Source organism: Portunus trituberculatus, chromosome 37 (assembly GCF_017591435.1).
Source record: "Portunus trituberculatus isolate SZX2019 chromosome 37, ASM1759143v1, whole genome shotgun sequence".
Classification (NCBI taxonomy): Eukaryota; Metazoa; Arthropoda; class Malacostraca; order Decapoda; family Portunidae; genus Portunus; species Portunus trituberculatus.
The window spans coordinates 18,282,463-18,303,662 of NC_059291.1; the positions used below are offsets into that span (position 1 = coordinate 18,282,463).

The 21,200-nt window shown below is 37.5% G+C and overlaps 1 protein-coding gene across 4 annotated transcripts in view; it reads right to left on the reverse strand.

The window, feature by feature from the left end:
- LOC123513869 (hemicentin-1-like) overlaps positions 1-21,200 on the reverse strand; it is a 503,630-nt gene that overhangs the window by 211,038 nt on the left and 271,392 nt on the right. For all 4 annotated transcript variants that reach the window (XM_045271299.1, XM_045271300.1, XM_045271297.1 and 1 more), the window contains exon 3: positions 7,241-7,367. In XM_045271299.1, coding sequence (XP_045127234.1) covers positions 7,241-7,367 — 127 coding nt within the window. The remainder of the gene's footprint in view (positions 1-7,240; positions 7,368-21,200) is intronic.

Below are 21,200 nucleotides of genomic sequence, written 5' to 3' on the forward strand. Positions count from 1 at the left end.
ATAAGTCAAATTCGGATGCCACTGCCTTGCAGGCAGATTTGAATAGGATGAAAGAATGGACAGATAAATAGCAAATGCAGTTCAAAATTAACAAGTGCAGGGTACTGGGCGTAGGTAGAGATAATCTACCCAATAGATACACGAAAAATAACTAGCCACTAAGAAGTTCAAAGTATGAAAAAGATTTAGGAGTCATAGTCAACTCTGATCTTGGTCAAAGGAAACAATGCATAGAGGCTAGAAATAAGGCGAATAGAGTTTTCAGGATTGGTAAAAGCAGAATTCCCGAAGTAATACTAAAATCATACTTGGCGCTGGTCAGACTACATCTTAAATATGCGGTGCAATTCTGGTCCCTACATTATAGGAATGATATAGTTCAATTGGAGTAAGTGCAAAGGAGGATGTTTAAAAAGATACAGGGAATGAAGGATATTTCCAGTGAAGCAAATTTGAAGAAACTCAATTTACATTCCTTAACGGACGTAAGTTATAAGACCTGATAAAAGTATTTAAAAAGTATAATCGTTATAACAATGAGCGGAATTATTAGGATCAGTAGCGAGGACAGAATCAGAAATAATGGGTTTAAGCTTGAGAACTTCCAGTTTAAGAGGGAAATGGAAAGAAACTGGCTTACAAACAGAGTGGTTGATGAGTGGAACGGATTCAGTGATCATGTAGTCAGTGCTGAGTCAATATATATATATATATATATATATATATATATATATATATATATATATATATATATATATATATATATATATATATATAAACAGACTATTAAAAAAGAATAAGACTCTCTTGAGGAATAAAGAGAATATCCTCAGTGGAACCATGCGTGCTTTGGGGTCCGAGGGGTCTCCAAGCGCACGGGTTCGAATCCTGTCCACGGTCCGAGTGTAGGTTGGGCTTCCTCACTCGGGGCAACGGTTTCCTAGCGGGTGGGTTTTGAGATAGGAGGTACCCCAAATAAGTATCCCCTTTAGCCCATAAGTTCCCGTGAAAAGCCCACATTGTATAAATGAAAAAAAAAAAGACAGTGAATGCGGAATTAGCTATCACCTTCAGCGAAATATATATATATATATATATATATATATATATATATATATATATATATATATATATATATATATATATATATATATATATATATATATATATATATATATATATATATATATATATATATATATATATATATATATATATATATTTTCTCTTATTTTCTCTTTTTTTTTGTGTGTGTGTGTTTTTGTAAACTACTGTCAGATAATTAATGTTATTCGCACACTTAAGGCAGAAACGCATAAATAATATGTATGAATAAATTCTAATCACTATGATATCCAACTTAGAATAGGAATTTTTTCCTTAAATCAACACACCTTTGTAATTTCAGTGCAAAGAGAAGATAGGACTCAAGAGAATGGCAACACAGAAACAGCATCACAATCTCAACCTGACTCTGCATCGACAAACAACACAATGCCACTTACTGTCGCTCCCTTTTTTCCCATTTCCCTCCCTTCTCACCCCCAGCCCAGTCTTGTCTTGCCTCGCCTCGCCAGACTAGAGCCTAATGTTTGCGATCACGCGTCTTCCGTCTTTCGTGGAACGCGAACCTTTACGCCTACCAATTTGAACTGATAACGACCACTAAAGAGACACTCGACGCAAACCTTTTAACTGTCCAATTTTAGCTGATATGGCCATTACAGGAAGGGAGAGAGCGTCGTTAAGGTCCTGTAAATGCGCTTCCAAAAGAGAGAGAGAGAGAGAGAGAGAGAGAGAGAGAGAGAGAGAGAGATTTTTTACGATGTTTTTCATTTTATTTTCTCTACCTCCCTTCCATATCTTTCTCCCAGTCTTGATCCTTAACTTACTTTACCTCTCTCTTCACTCTTCCCCTCCACTCACCCTAACACTCCCTTCCTCTCTCCCCAAGCTTTCCCTCTCACAGACTGTCAGCATCGGATGGCGGAAACAGATCGAGTAGTCAGTCTAAAGAGAAGAGGAGAGCTTTCATTGCATTGTTTTATGAGAGAGAGAGAGAGAGAGAGAGAGAGAGAGAGAGAGAGAGAGTGTGTGTGTGTGTGTGTGTGTGTGTGTGTGTGTGTGTGTGTGTGTGTGTGTGTGTGTGTGTGTGTGTGTGTGTGTGTGTGTGTGTTGGGGGGAATGGAGGGTGGTTGTATGTATGTAAGACTAATACTCGTGCATGCTCATCTATTTATATTTCTAAGTTTTTTGGTGTTGCATTGTCCAGTTGTAATAGTTTTATTTTTTCATCACAAATTCTTATTTGATTTTTTGAATGTGTATTATCTAGCTCACTGTGCCTTATGTGTTTACATTGTGTTTCATCTCTCTCTCTCTCTCTCTCTCTCTCTCTCTCTCTCTCTCTCTCTCTCTCTCTCTCTCTCTCTCTCTCTCTCTCTCTCTCTCTCTCTCTTGTGTGTGTGTGTGTGTGTGTGTGTGTGTGTGTGTGTGTGTGTGTGTTTTCATCACAATTTCTTATTTAATTTTTTTGAATGTGTATTATCTACCTAACTGTGCCTTATGTGTTTGCATTGTGTTTCATCTCACACACACACATTCTCTCTCTCTCTCTCTCTCTCTCTCTCTCTCTCTCTCTCTCTCTCTCTCTCTCTCTCTCGTGTGTGTGTGTGTGTGTGTGTGTGTGTGTGTGTGTGCTTGAGTCGTTATTTGATAAGTAAGTAAGGAAGTAAGTAAGTAAAGTTTATTTCCATGAGAAAATTCTACATACAAAAGTAAAAATTTGTATGAAGGTCTCTCGAGCCGAAGCTCCCTGACAGACAGAATTTTACTCATTGTTATGATATGAATGCGATACATAAAAGGGCATGTTCTGCCGCACGGACCTGCAGTCTGAGCCATATCTGTATATATATTGTCATGACAACTATAACTAATTTTTTTCTGAAGATAATTGTATAACCAAAACGTTAAAGAATGTTGTACATACCTTGCATCAGCTTATGTTTCCCTGACACCCTGTTAATGCACAATGAATTCATTTGTATATATATATATATATATATATATATATATATATATATATATATATATATATATATATATATATTGTTATGGTTTACGTACGCCACACGGCTGCTGTTAACTGCTACATCTCACTCGAGTGTTATTCTGGCAAAATCGCCAACTGTGTTACGGTCAGTACCGTGGGGAATATAAAACTCCACAGAGTCCCCACTACTATAACTCACAGCTGCCGTAACCCTCAGGTTCTTTCAAGATCGCCAACAGTGTATAATTTCCCCCACTGTAAGGGAATCTCCTCAGCAACTCCTTCTCCTCCTGTACCCAACCAAGTAGAATTTATAAATGGTAGATGTTATGTGTAACAGGGCGAGGCCTTAATACCCCCTAGAGAAACCGCCCACAAGGACAATTCCACCCACTTCTCTATGAAGTATTAATGCCTCTCCGCACGCCTTGTCCACAGACGGTGATGAATCACAGACTGTGACAACACGCGCAGTATATATATTACTATACTATCCTACTACAACTGACATCCCTGGCCTACTACTACTGCAATATATGATGTGTACAGCACATCTGGTGATGTACACACAAGCCCAGACACCACCTACGGGTGACACCCACTATACACTCGTCGCAGACAAGTCTGGCGGACGACAACTACGCACCACTGGCCGACATGAAGCCTCTCAGCCTTCAATGGTGTGCGTGGCTACTACCACTACAATACAGTATACTACTGAAACTATACAAAAGATGGTGGGGGCACACAGTCACCCACCAAACCCCACTGGTGACCATGGCCACCAACAAACAAACAGGACGAGACAATGCCGCGTCTCTCCGCGTCGCCACACCTGAGTGGACGAACGCACTATAAATGCAGCCCCAACCGGCTACACTTTCCTCAGGACAACAAGCCCGTTGTCCTACACAGCCACGGTCTACCGAGTAACAAGCCAGCTACTCAACAGGAGGGCACAACTCCCAGACCGATGACTAATGAGCAACAAGAGAAGCCCAGCAACACGAATCTCCCTAACACTGTGCCAGACCGACGAGAGTGCGTGTCTATCTCCGCTGAAGGCTACCTTGAGACTAACTGTGAAGCTCGCAGGCACACAAAATGGTGGAGAGGGGGAGGCGGGCTGTCTGCTCAACAGAACAGCCCGAGGGGCCCGCGATGGGTGGCCATAGGCTTCACATATAATGAAATAATAGATTAAAGGGGATTAAGATGGTGCCCATCCCTTAAAAGTAAAAAAAATTGGAAACAAAACATTTACAAAATTTTTTTAAAAGGCATGAAACTGATTAAAGGGAATGGCCCCGGGACAGACAATCGGCCACAATGTTGTCTGCTCCTTTTATATGTCTGACAATGATATTGTACTCCTGGAGTAGAAGACTCCAGCGAGTTAAACGCTGATTTTTAAATTTAAACTTTTCTAAGAACTGAAGGGGACTATGATCTGAATAGATGACTACTTGGGGCCCATAAGCGGGGATGTAAATTTCAAAATGCTGCAAGGCTAACAAAATGGCAAGCAGCTCTTGCTCAATGACTGAATAGTTCTTCTGGGCGGGAGTAAACTTTTTCAAAAATAACACACAGGGTGGTTAACACCCTGGTCATCAGGCTGCAATAAAACTGCGCCTACTCCCACCTGACTGGCATCTACTGCGAGAGCAAAACTTTTCTGAAGTCAGGGGCCTGGAGCACTGGCATCTCGCATAAAATGGTCTTAACTCGGTGGAAGGCGCTCTCACAGTCTTCACTCCAGACCCACTTCTTACCCTTCTGCAAGAGATCTGTAAGAGGTGCCAGGAGGGTCGAATACCCCGGTACAAAACGACGGTAGTAACCTACCACTCCTAAGAATCTCTGCAAGGCACGGCGACAGGTCGGTGCGGGGAACCGCCTGATCGCTTCTACTTTGGCTTCAGGAGGAGTGATGTAGCCATGGCCCACTCGGTAACCCAGGTATTGCACCCGAGCTTGTACAAATTCACACTTCTCCAAGTTGACAACTAATCCCGCTTCCTGGAGTCGTGCAAAGAGGGCTTCTACATTAGTCAGATGCTCAGCCCATGTTGTGTCATAGATGACCACGTCATCAATGTATACGACACAGTGAGTCAGACCATCAGTAACTCGGTCCATGAGACGCTGAAATGTGGCTGGGGCATTTCGCAGCCCATAAGGCATCACTTGGCACTGATAGACAGCGCCGTTGGCCACAAAACTCGCTATCTCCTTAGCCCGCTCCGTCAATGGGACCTGCCAGTACCCTTGACAAGGTCCACTTTGGTGATAAAAGTAGCTGACCCGATTCGGTCCACAGAGTCATCTACACGGGGCAAGGGATAAGTGTCTACTTTTGTTAGAGCATTAACCCGCCTGAAGTCAATACAAAACCTGACCTTGCCATCAGGCTTAGGCTGCAGGGTGACTGGGGAACTCCATTGACTGTAAGTCCGAGTAATGAGCCCATGCTCAAGCATGTACTCCAACTCCTTCTCCACCAGTGCTTGCTTCATAGGATTTACTCGGTAGGGGGCAGTTTGACAGGCTCTGCGTCCCCAACATCAATATCGTGTTCTATCAACTGTGTCCTGCCCGGGACACTGCTAAACACTGAAGAGTACTTCCTCAGCCGCCGAAGCAACTCATCTTGCTGATCCCCTAAATGTTCAACCTTCTCTTTCAAGAGATGGAGGCTATTCCGTTCCCACTGTCCTGTAGGAACAACAGGTTCAGGCCCAATAACTTCTGGAGCCTCTCCCTCCCGGCAGAAAAATAAAACTGAAGATGCCTCTTGCACGGCAGAACTAAAAGAGCCCTTCTGGCTAGTAGAACGAAAATAGGGCTTCAGCATGTTAACATGACACAGCTGAGCCCTCTTGCGCCGGTCAATCAGTCTTTGGTCATTGCCAAAATCCCTCTTTTGATCCGTAAAATACCATCTTTCAAGCTAAAATATAATCTTTTGCCTTCACATATTAGAATACATGTACAAAACAGATCAATAAACAATAAATAAAGCTAATAAGACATGATATAAAGGCTGTAAGTAACCGCTGGTAGACGCCATGTTGGCGGAAATCGCTAGAATTCGTTTCCACGCGAGCAGAACAGAGTGTAGCACAAACAAAATGGCGAAAGGAAACTCCAACACTGCATTCTGATAGGTTAAGAGAGAGGTCTGACGAAACTGGGGAGCCGCGTGGTTCGCCTTACGGCCGCCAGGTGACCGCCAAGTTTGAATTCAAATCTCCAAGCGTGCACTCGGTGGTCCATGGCCACCCTACGGCCAAAAGTGAATTTCGCCAAGCTGAGATTCGCCAAGTGTGATTTCTTACTGTGTGTATATATATATATATATATATATATATATATATATATATATATATATATATATATATATATATATATATATATATATATATATATATATATATATATATATATATATATATATATATATATATATATATATATATATATATATATATATATATATATATATATATATATATATATATATATATATATATATATATATATATATATATATATATATATATATATATATATATATATATATATATATATATATATATATATATATATATATATATATATATATATATATATATATATATATATATATATATATATATATATATATATATATATATATATATATATATATATATATATATATATATATATATATATATATATATATATATATATATATATATATATATATATATATATATATATATATATATATATATATATATATATATATATATATATATATATATATATATATATATATATATATATATATATATATATATATATATATATATATATATATATATATATATATATATATATATATATATATATATATATATATATATATATATATATATATATATATATATATATATATATATATATATATATAGATAGATAGATAGATAGATAGATAGATAGATAGATAGATAGATAGATATATATATATATATATATATATATATATATATATATATATATATATATATATATATATATATATATATATATATATTTTCTTTCTTATTACATAAATCTTTCTTTCTTATTACATAAATCTTATTCATGTTGGAGAGGTCACTAGGGATACACACAGCAGTGTAACGTGGTGCTTACCTGAGAACGGGCGCTCTGTTTCCCTTTTTGTACCAGAGAATCAGCTTGGCTTTGTCCCCTGAAGTCCTAGGACGAAGGTAGCACGGCAGGTCACATGAACGTCCCGAAACGCACATCACTGACCACACTGTAGGGAGTGAAAACGCTTTGAGGCGATGAAGACATGAATCTTAAACGAATACACACACACACACACACACACACACACACACACACACACACACACACACACACGCACACGGCCTGGTAGCTCAGTGGTTAGAGCGCTGGCTTCACAAGCCAGAGGACCGGTGTTCGATTCCCCGGCCGGGTGGAGATATTTGGGTGTGTTTCCTTTCACGTGTAGCCCCTGTTCACCTAGCAGTGAGTAGGTACGGGATGTAAATCGAGAAGTTGTGACCTTGTTGTCCCGGTGTGTGGTGTGTGCCTGGTCTCAGGCCTATCCGAAGATCAGAAATAATGAGCTTTGAGCTCGTTCCGTAGGGTAACGTCTGGCTGTCTCGTCAGAGACTGCAGCAGATCAAACAGTGAATTACACACACACACACACACACACACACACACACACACACACACACACATTGTAGATATTAACTATGGGCAGATAATGTAGTATGGTGCCCGTGGCCACGCTGATGCGCTGCCACTTCAATGTGTGATTTTCAGAGAATTATATATATATATATATATATATATATATATATATATATATATATATATATATATATATATATATATATATATATATATATATATATATATATATATATATATATATATATATATATATATATATATATATATATATATATATATATATATATATATATATATATATATATATATATATATATATATATATATATATATATATATATATATATATATATATATATATATATATATATATATATATATATATATATATATATATATATATATATATATATATATATATATATATATATATATATATATATACATATTTCATTTTCGTTTTGCAAGAGAGAATCTAGCCAGGGGCATCAGAAAAAAAAGGCCCACATCAAATACAGTTTCCCTAAAAAACTTGTTTGGTCATCTCTTGTTTTAGAGAGTTGGACACAATAGGGAAGAGAGGAAGAAGATAGACTTCTGGTACGATACCGCAAGAGGAGAATGGACATACAATTAGGAAGATCAGTACTGCAGTTAGCATGAAAATAGCGATAAAAGATAGGGAGAGATGCAATATTTCGGCGGTGAAAAAGAGGCTGAAGACAGTCAGTCAGAGGACAGGAGTTCATGAGACAAAAAAAACTTTTAATTTTACCCTATCTAACATAAATGTGTGAGGGGAACCCCCCAAACATGACATAAGTACTCCATACAAAGACGGATAAGGCCCTTTTATAAAGTTAGCAGTTGGAAGGGCGAGAAAAACTGACGGAAACGCCGCAGAACTTCTAACTTCTTAAAAGCTGTTTTACCAAGATATGAGATGTGAAGTTTCCATTTAAGATTATGTGTAGAGGACAGATCGATATTCATAGTTGAAGAGAGAGGCAGTTGAATGTCATTGAGGAAGAGGTGATAGTTGTCTGGAAGGTTCTGTCGAGTTGATAGATGGAGGAATTGAGTTTTTGAATCATTGAACACTACTAAGTTTTCTTTGCTTCAATCAGAAATCTTAAAAAGATCAGAAGCCAGGCGTTCTGTGGGTTCCCTGCGTGATCTGTTGATTTTCTGGAGGGTTGGTCGTCTCTGAAAGGACTGGAAATATATAGGGTGGTATCATCAGCGTAAGAGTAAATAGGGCAAGAAATTTGGTTAAGATCTTTAATGAACAATAGAAAGAGAATGGGTAACAGGACGGAACCCTGAGGAACACCACTATTATTAGATTTAGGAGAACAGTGGCCGTCTACCACGGCTGCAATAAAACGGTCGGAAAGGAAATTTGAGATAAAGTTGCAGAGAGAAGGATAGAAACCGTAGGAGAGTAGTTTTGAAATCAAGTCAATGTGCCAGACTTTATCTAAAGCTTATGATATATCTAACGCGACAGCAAAAGTTTCACCGATATCTCTAAAAGAGGATGACCAAGACTCCGTAAGGAACGCCATAAGATCACCGAATGACCTTAACGGAAGCCATACGGTGATCAGATAGAAGATTGTGAAGTGACAGATGATTAAGAATCTTCTTATTGAGGATAAATTGAAAAACTCTTGGCAAGCATGAGATTAAAGTTATAAGACAGCAGCTTGAGGAATTGGAGCGGTCACTCTCATTGTGAAAACAAGCTGAATATAGGAAAACTTCTAGCAAGAAGGAAAGGTAGAAGTCGATAAACATAGTTGAAAGAGTTTATCCAAGTAATGTGCAAGCACGGAAGTAGAGGTTTTGAGAACAATGGGAGGGACCCCACCAGATTCGTATACCTTTCGAGGCTTTAGGCCAGCGAGGGCATGGAAAACATCATTACGAAATACTTCAGCTGTAGGCATGAAATAGTCAGCGGGAGAAGGAAAAGGAGGGACAAGCACAGAATCATCTAAGGTGGAGTTGTTAGCAAGGGTCTGAAAAAAGACTTCAACTTTAGAGATAGATGATATGGCAGTGGTGCCATCACGATAAAATAAAGGAGGGAAACATGAAAAAGTAAAGGTATTAGACATGTTTTTAGTCAGATGCCAGAAATCACGAGGGGAGTTGGATTTTGAAAGATTTTGACATTTTTCTATTTATGAAGTAGTATTTGGGAAGTTGAAAAATAGACTTGGCATGATTCCGGGAAGAAATATAAAGTGTATGAGATTCAGGAGATTGAAGGCTCAAGTACCTCTTGTGGGAAACCTCTTTGTCATATACAGCACGTAAACAGGATGTCTTAAACCAAGCTTTAGAAGGCTTAAGTTGAGGAAAAGAATGAGGAATGTACGCCTTCATGCCAGACACTATCACTTCCGCTATGAGTTCAATACACAGACATGAGTCTCTGACACGGAAACGGTAATAATTCCATCGAAAACTAGCGTAATACCTCCTCAGGTTCCCCCAACTAGCAGAGGCGAAACGCCAGAGGCAACTCCGTTTTGGGGAATGCTGAGGAGGAATTGGAGAAATAGGGCAAGATACAGAAATGAGTTTGTGATCGGAGAAGCCCAACGAAGAAGATAGGGTAACAGCATAAGCAAAAGGATTAGAGGGAAGGAAAAGTTCAAGGATGTTGGGTGTATCCCCAAGACGGTCAGGAATACAAGTAAAGTGTTGCAACAGTTGCTCTGGGTCATGAAAGATGGCAAAGTTGAAGGCTAGTTCATCAGGATGGTCAGTGAAGGGAGAAGAAAGCCAAAGCTGGTGGTGAACATTGAAATCTCCGAAGGATGAAGATCTCCTCGAAAGGTTAGAGGGACAAAATGTGCTCCAGTTTGGAAGTTAGATAGTCAAAGGACTTATTATATTCAGAAGAGTTATGGAACGAACAGACAGCACAAACAAATTTAGTTCGAGAGTGACTGTTGAATCTAAGCCAGATGGTGGAAAGCTCAGAAGATTAATGAGCTTGGGCATGAGAGTATGTTAGTCGTTGCTCACATAGACGCAACATCCAGCTTTAGATTGAAAATGAGAATAGAGAAAATAGGAGAGAACAGAGAAGAGACTACTGTCAGTTGCCTTTGACATCTGTGTTTCGATGAGGAAAAGGAGATGAGGTTTAGTAGAGGAGAGGTGAAGTTCTACATATTGAAAATTAGATCTAGGACCGCGAAGTTATTGAAGAAAAAAACAACAACATATATATATATATATATATATATATATATATATATATATATATATATATATATATATATATATATATATATATATATATATATATATATATATATTTATTTATTTATTTATTTATTTATTTATTAGCAATAAGGAAGAAAATTCTACTTTATAATTGTTATAATTTTGAGATTTATTGTTTACAATGAATACTAGTAAGGACATATATAGTTATTGCTTGTGCCTCTTTTTCAGTCTGAATTAAACACTTTAATCAATAATACTAGACGGTGAATCATTTCACGGAGAGAGAGAGAGAGAGAGAGAGAGAGAGAGAGAGAGAGAGAGAGAGAGAGAGAGAGAGAGAGAGAGAGAGAGTGTTTATTTTATTTTCTCATTTGATTTTCTTCTCCTTCTCTTCACATACACACACACACACACACACACACACACACACACACACACACACACACACACACACACACACACACACACACACACACACATGGACACATACACATATAGTACCCCACACACACACACACAGAAGTAATGTTTAATGAGAGGTATTTGAAAGTTTTTAATCATTCCTTTTTTTTCTCCTTCCCTTTTACCTATATAATTCAATATTTTTCGGTTTATATAATTTCAAAATATCATGTCGGTTTTGCGACCTGAATCTTTATCGATGTGTCCTTATATAATTTAACTCTTTCCCTGTCTTCCATATTGACTCTTAATTTCTTCAGTTAGCAGAAGAGAAATGGAAACATTTGGAAATGGATTGCATCTGATATTTATTTGTTTTTTTTTTCTATTTATTTATCATGCATATCTTTAACGATGAAAGTTATCAATTCCTTACTGTGATTGTCACCCGTAGATCTATAAACGGATGTTGGTCAGAACATTTTTTATCCGTTTCCTTTTCTTAATGCAGACGCCCGTAGAGTCCTGGGAGAACACGACACTGATATTGACGGAATACAGTATGCATGTGTTGGGAGAAGCATCAGGTGTTATTTTATTTTCTAATATTTTTGGGATGGGTCACCTCCTCGCCAACATCCACCAGATTCTCGTCTTTCCTTCCAAAATGTTGTTTTAACCATATATAGAATGTAAACACCGTAAAGCTTTTCTATCATCCATGTCCATTCCCATGCACTCCCCATCCCTACAATGACTTTCTTGCTAACTCCTGTAATTTTACCATACTTAACATCGTTTCCTTTTCATTAAAACATAAGACTCTTCCCTGATATAAACTTCTTTGACTGTTGCACCTTCATTAAATCAAATATTGTCCTTACATGTAATTTTAAGAACGTATACCATAACTATGACGTTTTTAGAACATACAGTTGGTAATGAAGTACATATTCGTACAGTTTAATATGTATTTCTCAGATTTGCATATACTACTTTCTCAATAAACTACTACTACTACTACTGCTACAATGCAATTTAACATCATTGGTCCGGTTACTTCGTTCATGAAATGTAAAGTAGCCTTTACTTTTTACAATTATTTGATTTTTTTTTTTTTTTTTTTTGTATTTAAAATAATACTAGCCAGAACTTTAAGCTTTTTACAATACCCGAACCACAAGTCTCTTTTCCCTCCCCCACTCTCTCTCTCTCTCTCTCTCTCTCTCTCTCTCTCTCTCTCTCTCTCTCTCTCTCTCTCTCTCTCTCATCTTTCCCTCTCCGCCAACACAGGCTTCTCATCCTGCTGTCTGCTTCTCTTAACATTTGACCTCAGTGACCGCCGCCCATCCTCACAGTGACCTTTCGAGCTAGGCAGTGTGTATCCTGGTCGGAAAACACACCGAAAAAATAATAAATGTCATCCGAATCTCAATGTTTATTCCTCTTCCGCCATTACCACCACTCCTCTCTCTCTCTCTCTCTCTCTCTCTCTCTCTCTCTCTCTCTCTCTCTCTCTCTCTCTCTCTTCCAATTTACAGTCGCAGTCTTGTAACATGGACAAGGAGTTAAGTTAAGGGTGCTGCATAAAGTACGAGGCACAAATTTTACGTACAGGTCATAAGTCAAAGGTGAATATACGCGGTGTTTGTATTGAAATGGCCAGAGAGAAAGGAGGGAGGAAGAGAACACAGTGCCTCTTGATGAAAGGTGAACGTCAAAGGGACACACTGCAACTGGAATAACACTTCACTATGACCATCTTCATCATCTTTCCGTCTTATCTGTTTCCCTTGCCTTCACATACTCTCTCTCTCTCTCTCTCTCTCTCTCTCTCTCTCTCTCTCTCTCTCTCTCTCTCTCTCTCTCTCTCTCTTCTTGTCTTCCTCGAGTCTTCCTTCACACTCGATTAGATTAAGGGCATCAGGTAACTTGGTCTTGGCTGTAAATGAGCGCTAATTGGCTGAAAGAAGATGGAGTAGAGGTGACTTACCTGAGAGAGAGAGAGAGAGAGAGAGAGAGAGAGAGAGAGAGAGGATGAGTAAGGGAGAGTTAATGATCAAGATACTGAGAAACTTTGAGTAGACTCGTATACAGTGAGATCAGAACAAGTTGGATCATCCACTGATTCATCTTATTGAAAAGTAGGGCACTTTATTAGATAATAGCAACGTGAAGCCAAACGAAATCATGAGGAAGGAATGGCCTAAGTGAGTGAAGGATGTTACGTGTACTGTCTTGTTATTGGTAGGGAGAGGTAGTGAAGATAGACTGTCAAGGAAGGAAGAGAGGTGTAAAAGTGGTGGGTGATAAGTGAATGTGGTCATTGTTCGTACTCGTTTAGTTTTAAGTTATTTTGTTATGGTATCATGAGGATGGAAGTTATTGTTGTTGTTATTGGTGGTGGAAGTGGTCGTTATGAGTTTTTTTATTGTGGTTGTGGCTTTACTGGTGTTGGTGTTAGATATCTAATATTCATTACCAAATTCATTTTGCTAATGATGACGTTGTTCTTATAGTTATTGTTGTAATAATTGATATTATTATTGTTTTATTATAGTTATTTTTATTACTATATTATGGATATTATAATTATTTTTACTATTATAACTTTTTTGTTGTTATTGTAATTATTATCATTATTATTATTAATATTATTATTATAATTATCAGTATTATTATTATTGTTATTATTATTATTATTATTATTATTATTATTATTATTATTATTATCATTATCATTATAACTATTATTATTATTATTATTATTATTATTATTATTATTATTATTATCATTATAATTTTTATTATTATTATTATTATTATTATTATTATTATCTAACCATTATTGTTTATATATTGTCCTTTTTCTTTCTTATTATACGAAGTTTGAGTGAAGAGAGAATAGATTCAAGGAGAAAAGGATGTGAGTATCAATATCATTGATCAACCAGTTTTCATTATATTGCTGGTGCTGTCGTCGTTCATGTTTGTTATTGTTTTTTTTGTTGTTATTGCGGTTATTTGTATAATTGTTTTTTTTTTCTCGTCTATTCCTATTTAACTTTGTTTCATTTTAATTTTTCTTCTCCTCCTCCTCCACCACCACCACCTCCTCCTCCTCCTCCTCCTCCTCCTCCTCCTCCTCCTCCTCCTCCTCCTTTTCCTCCTTTTCCTCCTCCTCGTCCTCCTCCTTTTCCTCCTTTTCCTCCTCCTCCCCCTATTCCCTCTCCTCCTCCTCCTCCTCCTCCTCCTCCTCCTCCTATTCCTGTTTCTATTTAACTTCTTTTTCCTCCTCCTTAACCTCTTTTTTTCCTTTCTTATCATAACGATCATAATGAACACACTATAACAATGATACTTTCTTAATTCTTCTCCACGTGTTGAATATTATCTTCCTCACCTTGTTCTGCCTCTCCGCCATTCTTCGCCAGTTTTAAAGTATAGTGTCGACCCTCGTGTTTATGTGGTATGTTTGCCACTAGCTATTCAGGTTTATCTGTTTTCCTGCGACCTCTATCACATCAGAATAGTGTCCTTTCAGATTCGAGTTTTAATGCATGCAATTTCGAATGCTGGGATTATTTCGCTCGCCTTTCTCTCTCTCTCTCTCTCTCTCTCTCTCTCTCTCTCTCTCTCTCTCTCTCTCTCTCTCTCTCTCTCTCTCTCTCTCTCTCTCTCTCTCTCTCTCTCTCTCTCTCTCTCTGTTTTCTTTCGTTTTCGGGTAGAGGTGTCTATTCTAAACCGGCCACTGGGTCTGGGAAGAAAAATGCCTTTTGTCATATCGTGAGGAAAACAGTAGTATATCCTTGTGATATTTGTGTTGATCAAGAGAAAATAAGTGTTATACATATAAAATGAATTATATCATCAATAAGCTACAATGTATTTTGAAGAGTATCCTGATATTCCACTTCTTCAGTTTATGACTGACAAATTAGCTGGCTCATTTACTGACTATCTGTTTGACTAATAAACGACTGGTTAATTAACTGACTCTGAATAACTAAATGACTTGCTGATGAACCAACTGACTTAACAAACTCTTTCAGGAAGGAAATTTCAAAACACTTCACAGTGCAATACTGAACTTGCTCTCCGACTATCATCTTTAGGAATTGATGTCTGCAGTGTGCCTTTTTTCGTTTTTTCTTTTGTTGTCCATAAACAGATCACTCCTAACACGATAAATGAATTCCATCATTGACAAATTATGACAAATTAAGTAATTGTATACTTGGCCGACTGACTGACTGACAAACTAATCAACAAAATAACTTCGATAGCATAGCATAGGTACTTGCTGAAACGCGTAAACACATTTGGGAAACATGAGCACGAACGAATGGTGATGTGTTGCGCGATGTTTTTGTAAAAAGACTACTTATAAAGAGCTGGCCGGAGGGAACGAAAATGGGAGCGAATATACCTATGTATGAATGAGTACTGTAGGAGAGGGGAGCATAACTGGTAAGGAACAGCATGTGTGTGAGGTGTGATCATGAATGTTACCCTGAGGTTATTGTTTACATATATGACAAAAAAAAAAAAAAGGAATATCAAAGCGTCCAGAGCAGCGTGTGTGTCCTAACCACATTGGAATTTAATTTTGTTTCTTTATACACGAGTGAATTAATAGAGAAGTGAAGTAGATGTGTTTAAATTTATACATTTATATATATATATATATATATATATATATATATATATATATATATATATATATATATATATATATATATATATATATATATATATATATATATATATATATATATATATATATATATATATATATATATATATATATATATATATATATATATATATATATATATATATATATATATACACACACACAGGAGGAGGTAGTACACACCTACCGGAACGATAATTTAGTCCCAGCGAGGTCTAATAACACTAGTTCAGGGGATGCTGTGAACCTTCCCATAAAGTTAGTTGTGATCTCGCTGAACGTTTCCTTTGTGCCTCACAACTCTGGGGGGCAGTAACAGCCTGCCCTCTACACACAACTCTCCTTCTTCATACAAAACTACATGCACTACTACCTCACACACAAACCCTTCACTTAAAATCAAAATTCAAAATAGAGACTCCAATTTCAGCCTCGGAGTCTCCTTCTGGGGAGGGGACCACAAATATCCCCAGGTTGACCTGCTCTCTCGTTGGTGACCTAAAATGTCTTGACTCATCCCTCGACTTTTTCTTCATTATCTTCTGCAACATTCACGGTATTAGATCTAATTTTCAATTTGTAGAACACCACCTCTCCTCTACTAAACTTCTTCTTTTTCCTTACCGAAACACAGTTGTCTGAGGCAACCGACAGCAGCCCCTTTTCTGTTCCTTCCTACTTTATCCTCATTTTCGCTCCTAAGCTGGATTTTGCGTCTATATGCGCAACGACGTAACTTGCTGTCGTGCCCACGCTCTTGAATCTTCCGAGTTTTCCACCATCTGGCTTCGACTCAATAGTCACTCTCTAACTAAATTTATCTGTGCTGCCTATCTCTCCCGTAACTCCTCTGACTATAGTAAGTTCTTTGACTATTTAACTTTCAAATTCGAGCACATTCTGTCCCTCTACTATTTCGCGAAAATCTTCATCCTTTGGCTTTCCTCTCCCTTCATTGACCATCCTGGTGAAGTAGCCTTCAACTTTGCTATCCTTCATGACCTAGAGCAACTGGTGCAACACCCTACTCGTATTCTTGACGTCATGGAGATATGCCCAACATTCTTGATCTCTTCCTTACCTCTAATCCTTATGCTTATGCTGTTAACCTATTATCTCCGTGGGGCTCCTCCGATCATAATCTAATTTCTGTATCTTGTCCTGTTTCTCCAATTCCTCTTCAGGATCTCCCAAAACGGGGGTGCCTCTGAAGTTTTGCCTCTGTCAGTTGGGGGGGACCTGAGGAGGTATTATGCTGATTTTCCCTCCAATGATTACTGTTTCCGTGTCAGGGACCTAACTCTGTTTGCTGAAAGCAGAACAGAGGTGATGCTGTCTATCATGGAGTGTATATTCCTCATTCTTTATCTCAAACTAAACTTTCTAAACCTCGGTGTAACACAGCTTGTTTTCGTGCTATATATGATAGAGAGGTTGCCTACAAATGGTACTTGAGTCTTCCATCTCCTATATTTCACGCACTTTATATTTCTGCCCGGAATCATGCCAAGTCTGTTCTTCAACTTGCCAAACACTCTTTCATAAATAGAAAATGTCAGAAACTTTCAAACTCCAACTCCCGTCGTGACTTCTGGCATCTAGCTAAAAACATCTTCAACAACTTTACTTCTTAATTTTTCCCTCCCTTACTTCATCCTGATGGCACCACTGTCATCTCTTTTGTCTCTAAAGCTGAAGTCTTTTTTAAAACCCTTGCTAACAACTCCATCTTGGATGATTCCAGGCTTTTTCCTCCCTCTCTTCCTCCTTCTAACTATTTCATACCTACAATTAAAGTTCTTCGTGAAGATATTTTCCATGCCCTCGCTGGCTTAAACCCTTGGAAGGCTTATAGATCTAGTTTTTCTCGCCTATCCAACTGATAACTCTGTACAAGGGCCTTATCCGTCCTTGGATGGAGTACACTTCGAATGTTTGTTGGTATTCCACTCATACAGCTTTATTAGATAGGTTGGAATCAAAAGTTTTTTCGTCTCATCAACTCCCCTCCTCTAACTGACTGTCTTCAGCCTCTTTCTCACCGCCGAAATGTTGCCTCTCTTTCTATCTTTTATCGCTGTTTTCATGCTAACTCCTCTACTGATCTTGCTAACTGCATGCCTCCCCTCTTCTTGCGGCCTTGCTGCGCTAGGCTTTCTTCTTCCTCTCATCCCTAATTTGTCTAGGCCTTTAATACACGAGTTAACAAGTGCTCTCAATCATTCTTACCTTTCACTGGTAAATTCTCTCTCTCTCTCTCTCTCTCTCTCTCTCTCTCTCTCTCTCTCTCTCTCTCTCTCTCTCTCTCTCTCTCTCTATATATATATATATATATATATATATATATATATATATATATATATATATATATATATATATATATATATATATATATATATATATATATATATATATATATATATATATATATATATATATATATATATATATATATATATATATATATATATATATATATATATATATATATATATATATATATATATATATATATATATATATATATATATATATATATATATATATATATATATATATATATATATATATATATACACACACACACACACACACACACACACACACACACACACACACACATATATATATATATATATATATATATATATATATATATATATATATATATATATATATATATATATATATAGTTTTGCTTAATTTATTTTCACTTAGTTCAGTTTGATTTATTGTGGTGTCGTAACAAAGCGGTTATTGATCGGAACAATTAAGTATTGTGAGTTGAGTGTTGAGTGTGATATGCTGCACCGGATTGTAGATCGGTGTGGTGTTTACAACATCCACATCTCTTAATCGTATTAAGAACTTGATCATTAGGTACTAAGTAAATTAATATAAGTAAATGGAATCCATTCACGCTGTATAGATTTATGTCATGTTGCTGTAATTGAGTGATAATTGAAATTGCTATTTATGTAACAAGTGATTTATTCTAAAAACTGGAATGTCTTGTTTGAACGAAAGTTAGGAGCTAATGAATGGTAATGTAATAATAGGTAGCATATAAGAACTAAAGATCACGTTCACCTTTACGATGTTTTTTTACAGTTAAAAGTGAAACAAAAAATGAAGTTACGATCTGAAACAATATCTTATATAACTTTGAGTATTACTTTTGTAACTTTTCATGTAACTGATAAACTCACGTATTGAAACCATCCTTTTGTTTGCGCTAAGTTAATAAGTTATGAATATGATATAAAAGAACAGAATTCGCGAAACAATTTTTCTTGCTTTCTTTTATCAACAGTTATGTTAATTCTTTATTTTTTTATATAAACCTGATAAGCATTCAAATCTTGGATTCGTTATTCCTGTATTTTATGAAAAAGAAATTACTCCATGTGCTTTTGTGCTTAGTTTTCACTCTTGAAGGGAAATGAAGACAATAACGCATAGCTTCTTTGCTCGTGTGCAATCAATCAACCTGTGGCACTCGCTTCCGCTGTATTTGTCGCTCTTCCTCAACAGTAAGCCTTCTGATTTTGTTTATGGTCTCACAAATTCTAGCAATTGATAGTGTTCCAGGAGACCAAGACTTACGGTAATGAAACAAAAAGTGTAGGGGAAGCTCGTGGCGCAAGCTTATCGATTACTATAACAGTGAACCTCATATTATGCAACTACCCGTGCATCACTGCCGTTTTGAACTGTGCAATACAAGCAACACGTCACCACGCACCAGGGAATAAGTGAAAAAATAAATCTTATATTATATTCCTTTTTTTTCCCCCTAAACATTACCCACTGACTTATCCATATCATTATTATAATCATACTCCCCGTAACACATCTTCCCTACATTTTTTCCCATACCTTCCCCTTCTTCACTATTCCTCTCCCCTTTCTTTCAACCTTCTTCCACACGCTCCTTCTCCATCCCACCTCATCCCCACTCCAATGCAATAATCTCCATCGTTCTTGAGACACATCAATCCTCCATGTCGCGTCGTCTACTGCACCTCCCTAGCCCCGTCCCGCCCCGCCACTTGATAACAGACATTACCCAAATTGGCTCGTCCCAGATAATGGCGGAATGATGGACCACAAAACGCTTGGCTAATTAAAGGGAGCATTTAACGTTGTACTGGAACACCTCTCTCTCTCTCTCTCTCTCTCTCTCTCTCTCTCTCTCTCTCTCTCTCTCCCCTTCCGTAAACCTGAGAAATAACGGATGCAATCAATTATTCTGGAGACACATGTAAATGCAAATGACACACACACTCACACACACACACACACACACACACACACACACACACACACACACACACACACACACACACACACACACACACACACACACACACACACACACACACACACACACACACACACACACACACACACACACACACACACACACACACAGATTGATTTTAATATAAGAAAAACAAGAAAAAAAGTACGATGAATAGGAAATCGATGGGTGGAAAGAGAGAGAGAGAGAGAGAGAGAGAGAGAGAGAGAGAGATTTTATCAGAAAAAAATAAGATAAGAGAAATACAGAGATGAGAAGAAAAGAAAGAAGAACAGATGAACGTTATCGGCCGCTTCCAAACTTCACTTTCTCCTCCTCCTCCTCCTCCTCCTCCTCCTCTTCTTCTTCTTCTTCCTCCTCTTCCTCCTCCTCAAGTGATGAAGTGTCGTGGGTCAGGGCGAGAGCCCGAAAGTGACTTCGCCAGCAAGGTGTAATTAGTTTCTTCAGTTTTACGGCGCTAAGCTTAACGAGATTAAAGTTTCCCCTCCCTAGCTCCTTGATTCCATCCTTGCCTCTCCCTTCCCCATCTGCCTTCTGTGTTAACTCCCTCTTCGTCTCTTTGATTTCTCTCTCTCTCTCTCTCTCTCTCTCTCTCTCTCTCTCTCTCTCTCTCTCTCTCTCTCTCTCTCTCATATCTATACAAGCTTACAGAGTTGGTATACATCTACATTATATAGTTATACTCTAACATACAATCTAAACGTTACATTGTTATAGGGTTCCCTATCTTAAAACCTTGTATGTGTGCATGC